Source organism: Sesamum indicum, linkage group LG3, assembly GCF_026168435.1.
Source record: "Sesamum indicum cultivar Baizhima isolate 11 linkage group LG3, ASM2616843v1, whole genome shotgun sequence".
NCBI lineage: Eukaryota > Viridiplantae > Streptophyta > Magnoliopsida > Lamiales > Pedaliaceae > Sesamum > Sesamum indicum.
Genome location: NC_142659.1, coordinates 28118046 through 28132421, shown reverse-complemented (window position 1 = coordinate 28132421; position 14376 = coordinate 28118046). Strand labels below are relative to the sequence as shown.

The 14376-nt window shown below is 29.4% G+C and overlaps 1 protein-coding gene across 1 annotated transcript; it reads left to right on the top strand.

The window, feature by feature from the left end:
• The first annotated feature begins 11054 nt into the window (after positions 1 to 11054).
• LOC105159054 (transcription factor bHLH93) lies at positions 11055 to 12696 on the top strand. Its single transcript, XM_011075988.3, has 4 exons — positions 11055 to 11713; positions 11800 to 11958; positions 12057 to 12224; positions 12365 to 12696. Exons 1-4 carry the CDS (start codon positions 11123 to 11125, stop codon positions 12449 to 12451), a joined length of 1005 nt encoding a protein of 334 aa, XP_011074290.1. The 5' UTR covers positions 11055 to 11122; the 3' UTR covers positions 12452 to 12696.
• Positions 12697 to 14376: the final 1680 nt, after the last annotated feature.

Genomic DNA, 14376 nt, shown 5'->3' with positions numbered 1-14376 from the left:
ATAATAAGATACATGAATAATTATTAAACTAAATTACACAATATTCAAAGGAAACAAATAAATAAAAAACTATATATAAATAAACATTAAACTTGTAATTAATTAAGCTAATTTCATTTGCAATACATTTTATAATATTAGGGGTCAATAATGATGTCATAATTTGTCCTTTCACTTGTCTTAATCCAATGAGAGGAACATTAATTATGTAGTTGCCAGATACAAACCCTTAATTAGTTTGTAACTTCTGTTTGAGATACAGACAACCACTTCCTTAATTAAGGTAAGATATTACTTTTAGACAAATCAGGAAAATTTGCTAGATTTTCGTGGACATGGAGCATCATTTTGGAGCTCACATTCAAGCAATTAATCTGTCAGTCACGGGGATTTTTATGCATATTCTCTACTTCAAATTAATTAATTAGAGAGTGTTTTTGAGCGAAATCACACTTTTCGTCCTATAAAGTAAAAGGTTCTAACACTTTTAATCACCTGTTCTACAGAATTTTCAAAATAGTCTGAAAATTAGAAAAACTCGATACATTTACTCATATGTTTTTCGAAATTTTCAAAATGGTCTCAGACTTAAAAAAATTCGATAAATTTAGTCTCATAAATTCCGTAAAATAGAGGGCTAAATGCGTTGAGTTTTCTCAATGTTGGTACTATTTTGAAATTTTTGTAAAGTACATAACTAAATGAGTCGAGTTTGCACAATTTTGGGATCATTTTGAAATTCCATAAAAAAAAAAGACTAAAAGTACCGATCCTCCTATTCTATGGGACTAAAAGTGTAATCTTACTGCAATTAAAAATACACTAACTATCAACATACATGTAACTCAAACTCACGATCTATGAATTAAGCCCGCTTGTAGCTATGTTGGAAGACCATAGTGTCTCTATTATATACGGGATCGTAATATGAAGTCACTATAACTATTGAATGGGTGTTTGCAATAGTTTATTTTTAAGAACTTATCAACTTTTTATATTAAAAATAAATTGAAATGGTTGTAATTTACGATTTATATTTTTAAACTATTTAAATTAAGTTTATTTAAATCAAAACTTATAAATTTATGTCCACTAGCTTCTGCAGCCAATATCAGCTTTTTCACCAAATTCTCAAACTTTAACTTTTTTTTCTTTTTTTCTTTTTCCAAATATTCATTACTTTCTCTGTAGGAAAACTTACAACTTATTTTTTGAGGTCAAGAATTCAGACAAAATTCTTCAGTATATAATAATGAGTTATCCTAAAATTGTTATAATTATAAATACTCATTTATTATTTGAAAAATTCATTATAGTTTACATTGAAACTAATGACGGGTCAATGCCTTCTCGAAACTTCAAACAACAACCTTAATTTTCTTACATTGAATTCAAGAAAATATATAAAAAATTAGATGCATGAACACCTAAATAGGAGTGATGGTACGCCCACGATGTTAGTCCATGAAAAGAAACAAGTGGGAGTGCAACTACACCCCTCTTGATGATAATCTCACTTGGACTCGAAATACATGACCAGATCGCTACTTCTATTATTCAGACAAGTCCTTCTCATATATGTTTATTGCAACATGTGATCCCAGCTGCTAATGGATCCCCTCAACGAGTGTGGCCAATTTGATTCATATATTTTGAGCAAATTGCATATTTTTTTTTGTGAATACATAGAGTACATCATGATCCAAAGTCTATTTAGGTTGTTCTCGATAATAGACTTTTTGCAACGGTGTTTGAGTCAAGCCACGATTTAATGATTTGCACCAAGGTTGTTCGACCTCGTTACTACAAAAAAAAAATTATTTTCTATTCTATAAAGCACTACAATCAGGACAAATCTTTATTATTTACCATAATCATAGAAAATCGTTTCGATAAGTTTTGACCACGGTCATTCAATACTTGTTACGGTTTTTCCTATATTCAAAATATTTGCCATAATTTTTAACTGTAGCTAATGTTTTGACACCACTGGTTGAAATTACAACTAATGTCGTTGCGGAATTATAATTTTCAAAGTTTATTGGCCCTAACAAAAGCTCTTTGATGCTCAAGTTACTGAAGTTGTCCTAAAAAAAAATAAGACACTGTATAAAAGTGGTTTAAAAAGAGAGAGAGAGAGACTCTAATATAATATTCAGCATATATCAGTTCGGTTATTTATAGGGTAACTTAAAAATAGCTTCCCTTGAGGTTCGTTATAATTACAAATATTTTTATATTTTTTAAAATTAATAATCATCTAACAAATACCCTACAATTGGTTGTGATGAGAATATATTTGTTTCGAAGATTTATAACAAATGTACATATACAAAACCAGCATGCACATCAAAATTAGAGGCTGGCTACATTAATTAAAACAACCATTTGCAGCCCCAATTAGCATCGAAAGCTGTCATCAGTTAATTTGAATACAAACAAAACTCCTGTGCAAGATCAATTCTTTTGTCCTTACGTACCACAAATTAATAATTAATAAATATATAAACATAAATCATTAATATCAAATTTCCAAATAATATGGAGACAAACTCTATAATTCGTATACAAGATTAATTAATTAAGAATGTTAAAAAGCGTGATATATCTTTGAAAGGATTAAGGTTAGATCCTACTGTAGTGCGACTTTGGAGCATCCAACAACCAATATCTTCAATATTAATTATAATAATTGATTCAAAGACTGGTTGGTATAAACTGCTTCGTACGTTTTTTCTTTCTCTCTTTCTTTTTTGTTAAATAAATAATTCGAACATAATATATATGTTTGTAATTATAGCATGTTGTCCAATTGAACCATAAACCAACGTTGTTCATGGGACATTGTACGGGAACAGTTCAACCACAATCACTGTTATTGGGGCCCCAAAGATCACACAAAAACCCTAATTGTTTTTTTTTTCCCTTTTCTTCTTTCTAGGGTTGATTACATTGAGATCACATTTTATATGTTCTCCCAATTATTTATTATAAATTAAGTAATATTTGTTTGATTAATTGCATAATTATGTGGGTAATTAATTTATTAATTTAATTACAATATTGGAGATTGCAACTGGGCATATATATATAATTCGTCAATAACATGCTCGGCTGATCACTTTATAATGGATTGGCTGCATGTAACAACCTTGTTGGTTTGTCCGTCGTTTTCAGTAATTAATACATTGTTAATCTCCTGCTTAACTGTCCTACCTAGCTCTAATTAACGTTGTTTTAAAGTACTAATGATTATTACAAAATCATCTTAAAGAATATTCTCAGTTTCTGATCAATAATTAGTGAATTATGTGAGCAAGAGTGTTTATTTCATTTGTTTATTATGAGGTCATGAGTTCTCCAAAATATTTTATAAGATAATTGAGAGTTTATAAGATATTATAAAATGTCTGATAAGTTAATTTTATGAGAAATAAGCTATATAAATAAGATGTTAGAAATTTATATTTAAAATTTTAATCATATTAATTACAAATTTACTATTACTATAGTTTTATTAATTTCACGATCTTACTTTTTCAAAGCAATTCCCACACAAAAAATCATAATAAATCAGAATTATCTACCACAATCAGACAATCGATTCGTAAACATAAGTTGATTTTTGACCGCAGTTAACTAACATTTTGTCATGGTTTTTACCTATGGCCAAACTATTTACTATAATTTTTAGCTGTAGCAAATATTCTGACATTGCTTGCAGAAACAATGACTAATAATCGTTGCGCAGTTGTGGCTATTTAGTATTCGCTATTATTTTTATCTTTAATCATAATGAAAACTTATACTTTTTCTAATACTCGGAGCTTACATTTAAAATTAAATCTAAGATCTTATGAAATTTAAATAAATTTTATAAATTGCATGAACTTACAATTATTTATTTTCTTGAAATAAATTTAACCAAACGCCCTTTAAATGCAAAATTTCGATCGGACTCAATCTTACCACTCCAATAAGATCTCATTATAATTAGCAAGAACTTATCATTAACATTTGGATTAAGCTAACAATTAGTAACACAAAATTTGTCCAATTAAACTACATATATTGTATTGTAATAAAAAAAAATCCATAACCTCTCTCCAACCATCCCAAGATCAAACATTTCTGGAAACAAAATCCACATGATCAAACAAACCCATACCAAGAAATTCAATTTTAATGCAAACCCTAACCCCACCAGCTTCTGATGCCACCAAGAAAGCAACAGGTGGGGCTACACCAAAGTTGATTTTTCAGACATAATTCACCAAAATCCTTACCACCATTAAATAGTTGGACATTTTTGGATCCTTTTATTGCCCCCACTTCCACATTTACTATTTGTTTTATTTGTCTTTTTATTATACTTTCATGCATCTATTCTTAATCCAATTAAAATGATTTTACGTCCATATTAACATCAACCCCATCACTATCATCATATTAGTAGTTAAACACCCCCTCCCCCCACCCCCCAATATATATATATATTATAATTGTGATTCATTATATTATTTAATACATTTAAATTTAAAATGCATCAGTAATTCAAAGCACCGAAAACAAAATGAGGCAGAAAAACAACAAATTACTATAAAAATTTCATGAGACTTTTAAACTCTCATTTCAATATATGAGTTTTTCATTTCAATATAACGCGCTTTTAAAATATCTGAATCTGTATGTATTGCTGAAGACTCTCATGTTGATTCGATATAAAATGACTGTATATGTATATTTATCAAAATTACAGAAGTAAATACAAATCTGAAACACGTGGTTAGAGCAAAACCAGGTACTAAACTAACGATGGAACAAACATTAGGGGCAAAACCATTGGCTGAAATCCGGTTTAATTAACACATCTAAGTTCTTGATCTTCACTAAACATGGTATTAACAATATGTAGAGACAGCCAGCGGTTTTCTGAAAGACAACGTTGTCATTAATTAGCATCGTCCATTCCAGCATGTACTTGCATCGATTTTTTATAGATTTCATGGTACCCCATGCATTGATGATTCGTTACCCTGATCAACTTAGAACAATAAATTTGGGATAATTACACATTTCTTCAATAAAAACTGCACTTTTGACCGCATAAGATAAAAAGCCGTTTTATTTTTTATCTCATAATTTACATACTTAGCACATATTGTCCTACAGAATAAAAAGTCGTAACACATTTCGTCTCACGTGATAAAAAATTATAGTATTTTCATTCCAAATACTATAATATTTTAGCTAATTATGCATGCAATCAAATGTATTAAACTCATAAATTATGGAACTAAAAGTGAAATACCTTATATAACGTGGACTAAAGGTGCAATATTTCCCCCTAAACTAAAGAAGAATGCCAACTCACACAATGTATTGGATTGAATTGGGGTGTCCTTACACTGTAAAAATGAGAGCAAGTGAAGATGAAATAGGTAGTTGATAGTTGTGGTTTCTGGCTGCAAGTTGACAAGCTGCTGTTTTTGCACTACTTTTGATGCTGCCCTTTTTCATGAAATTCAGGCTACCTATTACCTATATAGCCTTACAACATTTGCCTCGTTTTCTCACCATCTGAAAAGACTTGTGATTATATATACATATATTTATTAATATTATTACATAATGTTGCTAGATTAAGACAACACAGAGAAGAGCAGCCCAACACCCAATATTTTCCATCACAACTCAATAACAAAATCATTGCTTCTATTGAATAATATATTTTGGCATCATCAATCATTATGATAATATTATTTTATTTTATTTTCTTCTTCTTATTCCTTTTTATTATACTGGCCCAAAAACTTCAAGATCAAAATCGTTAAAGAAAATACTATGTCCGAATTAAATAAGATCGTAAACAAATTTTTCATTAAAGTGTTTGCCCGTTTAATCGATAAAAATATATATGTTAGTGAGTGATATGTAAGTACTATTTCTATAATAGAAAGCATATTCTGACCCATAATTGAAAATTACGTACTCAAATTTTAATGATAATGATGTGACTTTTAATTCGATCGATTTTTCATTGCTCAAGGTATTATTCGCTCTAGATTTATATGCACTTTACGATTTTATCTTGAAAAGACATATAATTAAGAGAAGAGGTTTTAAAATTTATAAACCTCTTAAATTTCTTATTTGCATGTTTGACACTTAAAAGAAGATAGCAAAGGTTAAGCTTTGGATGAAAAGGTTTTTGTTATATTCAAACCCTAGTTATAAGGAAATTAAAAAAAAAAAAAAAAAAGAGTGATAAAAGGGAAAAAGAGTTTGTATGGGTGGGGGTGTACGTGTACAAAATATTACTGTAGCTGTTAAAATCTAAGCTAGCAGACAAATTACTACCAGACAAAGCGTACGTGGGGTACATGCACACAAAACAGCGGTTTCCACCCAATTATCTGTGGGCTGATCTGACCCTAAACAAAAATAAAAAAATAAAATAAAATATTTATTTTACTATCTTCATCTCCGATTTTGTGTAGTTAGGCCATTGTTAATAAAATACTTGGTGGAAAATTAAAGAATAGGTAAATATGCCATAAATATTTTAATTAGTTAAAAATATTATAAATTTTATTCAAAAAACATTAATTATAATAATTAATATATTACTTATTAATTAATTAAAAAATTAATAACTACTATTAAAATAAACAAAATCTCAGACATGGGTGAAATTCATACACATAATTACGTAGTTGTAGTGCCTCATTAGCCGCGCTGATGACTTTGAAATAAAAATTAGTGAGGTATATGTACCGTTACAATTAATAATAACAAATATAATTATTACTGTAAATATATAATTAATCCTAACAATTTATATGAATTAATCATTATTAGTAACAAGATTCTGAAAAATTATATATAGTATCAAATTAAAATGAAATTATAGTCAATTTATATATACTTTTGGGATAAATTTGAAATTATCACTTAAATTTTGTCTTAATTACATTATTGAAGCATTTGTTTTGTGGGGTTACTCCTTAGGTCTTAGAAATTTACACAAATGGCCCATGTTTTTTTCATTAATCACAAAATAAAACAGGCTTTGGGCATTTTATAGTTGTGTCGTACCGACTCGGTCTTGCCTGACTCGAACTCGGATATATATAGATTCATGATAACCATGCGACCACCCTTAGATGAATGGTTCACGAGAAATCATATAACTCGAGATATTTATAAATATTATCCTTCCATGCTCCAAGTGCAGCTTTAGTCGCCTTGTATAATGCTCTCAACCTTCGTATTACTCCTCTTATAGTCTTATTGATTTAAGCATCGAATGATTATAACTAAAATATTATCGGATATAGTTCCTACTATTTCTTACCTTACAGATCACATTACAATACCTAATCACATTCAGACATTTTCATTTCTACATTAGATTATTGTGAACTTTCTAAATTCGGACACACATAAATTTGTGTTACAAAATATGAAAAGAAATCTTAACTTTTTGGCTTTTTATGTTTCAATGAATTCAATATATAGTGATAACAATATTATGTAAGTTATTAATTTGTGAATACCAATACATATATATCAGATAATATAAATAATATTGCTACAGGATTACTATGTAAACTTTTATTATCGTGAGTTGCCAATAACATTTTTACATGTACGATATTATTACAAAAGGCAAAAAATATTATCTAGAAAATCTTATGAGTACGTGCAGAAAAATGCAAATTAATATGCTGCAATAATTTCCACCAATTATTTAGAAATATTTAATCCTGGGAATGGATAATGTTCTAGGTCAAGAACCATACGTATTTCATGTGGTCCTGACAACATCATCCCTCAAAATTATCCAATATTTTTTCAATTATTATTTTTAACACAACCAAAAAACATTGAATAATATATATATATATCATATATTTAATTAATTATAATTAACGTATTTATTAAACTTAATTGGATGTATAGTTTAAATTTAAATAGAAATAAAATTATGCTCTTTTTACTTAAATATAATTCAAAACATAAATATAAAACGTTTAATTAATTATTGGGTCCTATTCTAAAACTAGGTTAAAATGTAGACTCCACCTCCCACATGGGCACAAATTAAGTTCTTCCTTAATTTCCACTAAGGTTTTAGTTACCAAATCAAATTAATTAATTTATTATTGTTAAAAACTCATAGCATGTGGTTCAGATTCAACCCTAGGGTTTTCTTCTCTTCAGTCTCGTTATCTTCCAGCAGAAAGTTGAGTATTTAATTATTCAGAGATTAATTAGGGTTTAATACAACTTGCAACTTACCCAATTCATTGTGTTCGTGCAAATTATTTTCTAAAATTATATGCATGGGTGTAGATTGTAAATAGATTTAATATGCATATAAAAAATTCAATATTATTTGAAATATAGCAATTCAGTATATATGTGCACGCCATCATAAGCCCCCATCGAGCGATTTGGGAAGGGTACGTGACTTTATTACTGACACATTACGTGAACTAACCCCTTTCGATTGATGTTCTAATGTGAGGTATGATATGTTCGCTTCGATTGAAATCTCGTAAGTTTTTATTTTCATAACAAATGTCATCGTCTCACATTCGGCATGAAATTGATCATGTTTGAGGTGGGAGTAAAAGAATTTAACCCCTCCCAACAAATGTAATTCTAATATTACGAATCTTATTCGTTGACAAGAATCCGTCTTACAATCCAACTCACTTATCACTAGACCAACAACTCGAGAGTTGTGTTCCTATATTCTTGCACGCAATGCGACACACATAGTGGGCCAAAAACAGCTGATTAAGAAACCCTAAATGCTTAATTAGTTGGCTTATTTGAATTCTTTGCCACGATTAACACCCACTCATTCGGTTATGATTAAAATTTAATTTAATACCTATAGTTGTGTGAGAGAAAATTAAATAGATTTAACGTGTGGAGGCTGTTAAACCCTATGAAATTAAGAAACCAATTGATATGTTTATTGTAAAAAGTAAGAGGAATGACCAAACTAAGTTGAAATTCTGAGCTAAGCCAAAATGTAAAGGTACGTGACATGGGACCATGCCTTTTTTTTTAAAAAATAAAATACGATTCATTATAGTATTCATTATGTATATTTAAATTTAATTAATTTAAATCAATAAATACATTTAAATAAAATAAAAAAATAATAAATTATTATAAAAATAGACATACACCTGCATTGGTGTGTTGCTTAGGACCATACTCATCATTTTTTACTTTTTCCCCGCATCACAAAAGGAAGTGCAAATTTCTGCTCTAGCACTTGAATTTTTTGCATACTTTTTTCACTCAAAAATCAACACATTCTCCAACAATAAAGGCTGTGAACTTTTTAACTACATATAGTCAATTAAATAATCGTATGGGAAAAAAAAAAGGATTTTTCTTTTTCATGATTAATTATCATAAATATTAATTAATATAATTGTGTTGCAACTTTTAGCTATTGTTTTTTTTACAGGTGAAATCAAAATATTGGTACGTAATAGCTAGTTAAATATCATTCTAATTTTTTTGTTATTGCTAAAATCATGACGGATATTGATTGATCATGATCAAAATTTAAGTTTTTGTATTGATATTGTTTGGCTGTAGTCGATAATTTTCATTTATTATAATTTTTAAGTCTTATTAACTAATCATTTATAATGTAACAAATAACTCATTTTTTCTTCTAATGAAGTAAATACTTTGTTGCAAAGGGAGGTATTAACCCTTTTCATGGGATTTGATCATAAATTAATGGGTATATTTATATCTATATTTGCTCAATATGAAATGTTGAAGTTGCATATGTGATAAATAATATTGTCTTACTCTAATGATTAATGTTAAGATTTCATAAATAAATTTGAGTTCTATTAGACGTTTGAGTATTTATTTAATTTCATGTAAATTTATTATAATTTATCTTATAAATCTTTATTATATTAACGAATTCATTGAATCAATATATTATTAAGTTGTTGAATTTATTGAAATATTGATATAATCGTAGCACGGAAGCATATAATAAAAAACAAAAATGAGAAATGATGTTATATACAAAAAAATAGATATATATATATATATATATATAATTGTGGAAACAAAGGAGCTGACAGGTCTATGATGGTAAGTCCATCGTTTTGGGTTGAGACAGAAATGTGGGTCAAACCTTTCAGACCATTCCAAATTTAATATTAACTCTCTTTGATACATCAGATTTCGGTGAAAACGACGTTAATATATCACCTTCCACTTCCCCCTCACTTGTACAAGAAACACACACACACACACACACACACACACAACACATACCACTCTCGTAGCTCAACCCCATCCGTCCGTAAAATTTTAATTCAAAATTGATTTGATCAAATTAAAATTAATTATATAACAAATGTGATATATTTATTACATAATTAATGTATAATTTAGAAAAAATGATCAATCACATAATAAATATATCATACTTATTTTGTGATTGATTTAATTTGACTGAACTTGATTTATGTAAAAATTTTCCTCCCCATAAACCCCTGTAACTAATCACTATGTTACTTGTTTTCTTATAAAATTATGATCTATATCAAATATTTTAACATCAAATTGTACGTAGTGAGAATTTGAGTAGTAACATAACACGGTTCTCAATATCTAAAAACGGATTATTTTCAATTAAAAGATTGTAAGAGTTGAATCTATCACACGATGTGAAATTTTCAATTTCTAGTCATGTATGAATTCATAATTGAAAATTGTAGTACTTATAATCTTTCAACCCCGTCCTAATTCACAATGCTAATTGAAATTGAAATTATTCATTTGTTTTTTGTGAAACCAAAAAAAAAAATCTTAATAAAATTAATTAAATATATAAAATTACAATGCTAATATTTAATACCTTAATATTAAATATATAATTAATGATAATTTTAATATGATCAACCAACATCACGTCACTTTTTTTTTTTTTTCCCTTTTAGTTTATATATAGTTCTTTCCATTCTCTGTCCCTATATAATACAGCATCATCTGCAACCTCACTTTATCAAACATTTGTGTCTCTGTTTATAAGATAGAGAAAGATTAGAGAGAGAGAGAGATGGAGTATTACACAAATGAAAATGGGTTCTTGGAAGAGTTATTAGGCGTAAGAGAGACGGAGGAGTATAACTACTACACAAATGAAGACAGCATTAATGGGTGGAGCCTCGACTGCTTTCCCACCAACGCTTTCGCCATCCCTACTACTACTGCTACTACAAATGCTTGCTGCTTTCAAGACTTGTACGCTCATCATCACGACCACCACCTGCAGCCGCTCGACTGCTCCGCCTACGCCCCGTCGACGTTTGCCGACGAGCTCTTCGCTGTGGACGGCGCGCAAACGCTGCCTTTCTGCCAAGAAGACTACTACTACTCCATGTCAATTCTTGATAATGAAGACATTGGTGCTCTATTCCAGAATCTGGACGGTAGTACTAGGGCTCCATGTAAAGTTGAACCGGAACCGGAACCCGCACCCGCACCCGAGATGCTGCCCGGTACTTTTAGCATGGGTTTCTGCCCCGCTAAGAACAAGGTGAAAAAGGGTGGGCAGCCGTCGAAGAACCTGATGGCGGAGAGACGGCGGAGGAAGCGGCTGAACGACCGCCTCTCCATGCTCAGATCAGTTGTGCCCAAGATAAGCAAGGTTTGATTACTTGTTGAAAAATGAGAGAAGAATTTTAATTATGTTGTAATGAAAAAAATGAGGTAAATTTGTACATAAATTTGCAGATGGACAGGACATCCATACTTGGAGACACAATTGATTACATGAAAGAGCTGCTGGACAGGATCCACAACTTGCAAGAAGAAATGGATTTGGGGTCAAATCAACTCAGCATATTCAAGGATGCCAAGCCTAATGAAATTCTAGTCAGAAATTCACCCAAGGTAATATATGAAAAACGTTCCCGTTCCGACCAACGTCTGAATATTTATCTCATTTTATGAAAATTTACTCAGGTTTACGTGTGTATATATAATTGCAGTTTGAAGTGGAGAGGAGAGAGAGAGAGACAAGAATAGAGATAAGCTGTGGGGCGAAGCCAGGATTGCTGCTGTCCACAGTCACCACATTAGAAGCATTAGGCCTTGAAATTGAGCACTGCGTAATTAGCTGCTTTAATGACTTTTCCCTCCATGCTTCTTGCTCTGAGGTACCTACCTACCCTTCATTTTCCTTTTCATATACAAATTTTTACGCAAATCAGGAATATTCTCATTCATCACTACTTCATGTATATATAATTGAAATGTATATGTGAATGAGGTCTGAGAATTGAGAATTTGGTGGCAGGAATTGAAGAAGAGAGGAATTTTAGAGACGGAAGACATAAAACAGGCACTGTTTAGAAACGCAGGATACGGAGGAAGGTGTCTGTAGCAAATCAGACTCATTATTCGGATACGTTTCTTTTTTTTTTTCCTTCTCTTTTTTCTTTTGCAGGGTGGGGATAAGGGGGTAGATTTTTATGAATCCATGTATTTTTTTTTTCTTTTTAATTTAAAGAATCTATATTTTTGTGAAGGTGCTTTTGGAGTGAGAGGTTGTAGTCATTTTGATTGCTTTTTTTAGGGCTGTGTTTATCATCTATTCGTTCAAAATAAATTGAAAATATTTTTTTTCTATTCCGACCCTCTACGTCTCAATTTCTTAAATCAAGGTTATTTATATCAAAAACTCCTTACCAATTTCTACAATTTATTGATAAAATTATAAATATTAAGACGTTTTCCATTTTTTACTTTTGTTTTTCTTTAAAAAAAAGAAATTAATTCAATTTCTTAGCTATTTGGAAACTATTTATTTCAAAAAGTATTTACAATTACTTCTATTTTTGTCTTTCAAAGTTCCCAAATTTTCATTTTCACTTAATTGACAATTTTTTTAATTATAATTATAAAAATAGAAGTTATTACAAACCTCTCTGGACTAGCAGAATAAATAGTTTTCGAATAGCCAAAAAATGCAACTAATTTCTTTTTTTTTCCCCCTCAAAGAAAAACCAAAGTAAAAGTTGTTTGCATGTGTGGGGTGGAGTGGAAGTGTGTTTTAGTGCCCCAAAAAAAAAAAAAAAAAGGAAAATTCTTGTGGGATTTTTTGTCTTGACCTCAACAGCCATTAATACAAGAAAACAAAACCTTAAAAGAGAGTTGCAAGAATTAAATGAATCATTCATTATCGGTAACTGTCGCCATTGGAACAGCTGAATTGCGGCTCACGTCTTTATCGGTAATTAGTGTAGGTTTGTTATTTTTTGTGCATATATAATAATCTTTTTTAATATATTGTAAATATATATATAAACCAACACATTTTATTAAAAAAGAGAGAAAAAAGAAAAAATATTAATTTATTTATTAATATAAGATTTGAAAAATTAAATAAATTAATTGAATAGTATTTCTGACTTCACAAAATATTGATACGATGTTGTTATTAATTGTGGTTTGTGAGTGTTGAATGTGGTGCAGATGATAATAATACACACTCATTCAAACTCTCTTTATATTTCGACAAGAAATTGAAAGAGAAAACACACTCCGGAACTAATTTCACCGCCTTGATTTGGATAGATTTTCTAAACACATTTGTTCCACTTTATTAGGCCAACATGACTACCAAGAGTGGGTTCGAATCTCTATTGAGGTTTTAATGAAATTAAAAATATGTTGTGACTTTGTTTATTAATTTTTAAGATTAATTATACTTAGATTTTTTTTAAATGTAAAATTATATTTTCTCCAAAAGAAATTTTCAAATTATATTTACACCCCTTAAAAAAATTACTGTTTGCACCTGATTTTTTTGTTAAGATTTGGACAAGAAATGCCGATGTTAGCAAACAAGATTACATAAATTTTTATTTTGTATTTATTTTATCCCTCATATACATTCGCATATAATAATTCTGCATTTAAATATAAAAAAAAAAGATAATGATATTATCCTCACTATATATATTATATATTTATTCTGCATTATACGTTGGACAAAAATATAATTTTATATTTTTAAAGGGGGTTTAAGTATAAATAACCCTAATTTCGCTGTGGTTAGCTCTTAGATCAATTATAGGACTCTGGGTCAGCCCATAAAAGGCATGCGCAATTCTCCCTACTGACAGAAGGTCAGCCATAGGGGATATTGACAAGCAAACAATATGCAAGCACCAACATGATTTAATAAAAATATTTTATTTTGGGTAAATTACAATAATTATTTTTAAAATTTAACATAATTACAAATATTTCTTTATTGTTTGAAAAATTATTAATGAAATTATATGATCTTTGGATGAAAGTTCG

What these genes read in the sequence shown, in the direction of transcription:
- LOC105159054 (XM_011075988.3), top strand. Translation starts at nt 11,123, where the DNA reads ATGGAGTATTACACAAATGAAAATGGGTTCTTGGAAGAGTTATTAGGC. An exon ending in TAGTCAGAAATTCACCCAAG is followed by an intron (nt 11,959 to 12,056) that starts GTAATATATGAA and finishes ATATAATTGCAG; the next exon opens with TTTGAAGTGGAGAGGAGAGA. An exon ending in TCCATGCTTCTTGCTCTGAG is followed by an intron (nt 12,225 to 12,364) that starts GTACCTACCTAC and finishes ATTTGGTGGCAG; the next exon opens with GAATTGAAGAAGAGAGGAAT.